Source organism: Propithecus coquereli, unplaced genomic scaffold (assembly GCF_000956105.1).
Source record: "Propithecus coquereli isolate 6110/MARCELLA unplaced genomic scaffold, Pcoq_1.0 Scaffold123, whole genome shotgun sequence".
Taxonomy (NCBI): Eukaryota; Metazoa; Chordata; class Mammalia; order Primates; family Indriidae; genus Propithecus; species Propithecus coquereli.
Window position 1 is genome coordinate 4,491,701 of NW_012136414.1, and position 3,109 is coordinate 4,494,809.

The 3,109-nt window shown below is 33.8% G+C and overlaps 1 protein-coding gene across 1 annotated transcript in view; it reads left to right on the forward strand.

Moving 5' to 3' along the window:
• MYCBP2 (MYC binding protein 2, E3 ubiquitin protein ligase) overlaps positions 1 to 3,109 on the forward strand; it is a 279,976-nt gene that overhangs the window by 242,739 nt on the left and 34,128 nt on the right. Inside the window, exon 57 of the mRNA XM_012637759.1 lies at positions 2,053 to 2,210. Within this exon, the coding sequence (XP_012493213.1) occupies positions 2,053 to 2,210 (158 nt within the window). The remainder of the gene's footprint in view (positions 1 to 2,052; positions 2,211 to 3,109) is intronic.

Below are 3,109 nucleotides of genomic sequence, written 5' to 3' on the forward strand. Positions count from 1 at the left end.
CAGGTGACTGAAAGAAATGTCATGCGTTATTGAAACTCCAGAAAAAATATAAGAATTTTTCAAGTATGCGAGGAGAGAAAAACAAATCTTGCAAAAGGAAAGTTAGGGTGAATTAAAGTTTTGGTATGACAACTTTGAATGAAAGAAAAAAATGAAATAATATCTCTAAAGCTCCAAAAGAAAGAAAATATTACCTTGGAAATTTTTACTCACTACCAGTCAGACATACTGAAATATAAAAAAAAGATCTTAAGAACATTATTACATGTGCCTATATTGTAATTTTTTTGAAAAGCACTGTGATACCACAAAGTTTATGATTATGGGTTAATCAAATGATTAATGAAAAGCGTGTTTAGAAAACTATACAATATATAGTGAAAATATAATGGTACAAGAACACATAAGTGTAATGTTCACAAAATCATAAAGAAACTATGACCCAAGTATTTTATATTCAGCCAGGTTGAAACATTCTTAAGCATACAATAATTCAGGGAATATGGCATCTTTGAGCTATTGAAAAACATGTCAATAAACTCAAGCTATTAAAAAAGATAATAATGAATCCATTAAATCAGTGATTCTCAACCAGGGGTGATTTTTGCCTCCCCACTGACATCTGAAAATGTTTGAAAACATTTTTATTTGTCATAACTGGGCTAATTTACTGGCATTCTACTGGGTAGAGACCAGGGGTGTTGCTAAACATCCTACAGTATATAAGACAGCCCCCACAAGAAGGAATTATCCATCCCAACATAGCCAGGGTTAGGTTAATGATGGTCACATTTGCTTCCTTCTTTGGGTTTTCTTATATTGCTTGATTTTGTTCACAAGCATTATTATTTTTATAAGAACAAGGTTTTTTTAATTATGTAATGATTTTTTTTTTAAGATAGTAAAAAAACTTCTGAAAGCAGAACAAATATCTGTGCTTTGTACTAACACCATATGTAAAGTGAATTAAGTTAATGTATTTCTATACTCTGGTCATTCTAGAATCAAACAGCCCAAACTGACATCCAGGCACATTTACCCCATTCAATTATGTACAGAATTTATAATCTTTTCACACAAGAATATACGTAAGTTTGGAAAGGTGATGAGTAAAGAAAATACCCAGGGAGTTAGCCACTTATTAGAAAATGTATAAGCTTTACTGAGAGACATAGGATTTCAAGCCGGATTTGAATGACAGAAAAATACTCCAGTACCCAAGGTAAGCCAAAAACATCCCAATTTGGAATGAGGTAACAGAAAAACTCTCAAAAAGAATAGTTTGTAAATGTGTCTTAGAGAAATAAGAAAGGGAATGTATTTCTGTTTCTTATAAAATGTCTCAATAAAGGAAACCGTATTAGCCATCGTAATAACTTTTTGTCGTATTAACTTTTTAAGTGTTTTTTAATGTTACTATAGCAAATAGAAAAACTGTTAGTTTAGTTAAGCCTGAATGGAAATCACTGAGTTCTTACATAGAATATAAGTATAACACTGATCCCCCAAATCAGTTTGTTACCTCTCATTACACTTTGATGTGGCCACGCTCTAAAAATGGCTTTGGGCAACACTTCCCAAGAATGAAAAACATGATATAACACTGATGTACCAAAATAACAATAAACCAAGTTTCACTTTCTTTTTTATTAGATTTCCACATGGACATATCCATTTCTTTCTGTTTGGTGCACTCGTGGTTAGATATTTGCCTGTTTTTTCTTAATACCATGTCATGTGAGTTCCACCACAGTGCTTTTGATTTTGAAAGGAGCTTAGAATATTTGATGCCTTTTCTTCTTTTTCATTTAAAATGCAAAGTAGATTTAAGAAAACCATAAGTTTTAGAATACAGTTCTGAAATCAAAATGTTACTGTATTTGAAATGATGAAATTATGATTTAAAGAGAGATTGTCAAGTTGGCTTTGAGTTTGTTTCTCCACGTGAAATATAGATTCACATATTTTCCTGCACCATTATAAGATATATATAGTTACATTTAATTCACTTTTTCCTCTAAGTTTTTATCTCTCTTCTTGTTCTATCTGCAGTTTGGAAACCAGTCCCATAACTGACACTGATCTCGCAAAGAGAACTGTCTTCCAAAGATCATACTCAGTTGTTGCTTCTGAATATGATAAACAACACTCCATTTTACCTGCACGAGTTAAAGCCATTCCTAGAAGAAGAGTTAACAGTGGAGACACTGGTAAGTATAAAGGTAACAAAGAAGATTGAGTGATCTAATTACTAAAAATAAAAAAGCAGCTGGATGCAGTCACTGATGCTTGTAATTCTAGCACTTGGAAGACCAATATGGGAGGATCGCTTGAGGTCAGGAGTTTGAGACCAGCCTGAGCAAGAGCGTGACCCTGTCTCTACCAAAAATTACAAAGATTAGCTGGGCATGGTGGCATGGGCCTGTAGTCCCAACTCTTCAGCAGGCTGAGGCAGGAGGATCGCTTGAGCCCAGGAGATTGAGGTTGCAGTAAGCTATGATGACACTGCTGCACTCTTGCTCAGGCAAAACAGTGAGACCCTGTCTCAAAAAAAAAGGGGGGGTGGGGGGAAGGTTTCATTTGTAGATAAATTTAAAAATTTAATTTTGGAAGAGAAAGGAGTAGAATAATTTCCAATTTGTGATAGACATTCCTTCTGTGTGACCGCTGTAAGTGTGCCTCTCAGTTTAAATTTTGCATATCAGTTGAAGAGACATCCAGAGATCAGTGATTGCTCAAGAATAAATTGACCTTTACAATCTTACTTATTAGGTATATAGCCAAATATTGATACCATTATCTCTTCCACTAAACTTCAGTGAACCAACAGTTCCAGTGACTTACACATCACAGTTATCTTCCCACCCTCAATAGAAGCTTATAACTCTTGCAGTCACCATCACTCTGAGCAGATAATAAAACTTCAGGAATATGAATAGCTCTTAATCAGTAAAGAAAATTTACATAATCTGGACAAATTGGATATCAACAGCCCCAAATTGAGGCTTTTGCGATTCTACCTCAAGAATAATGAAAGAAACCCAAGAAAAAAGAATAATATGGTGATGATTTATTTTATTAAAATGAAGATTTGGCCTAAAAATTATAG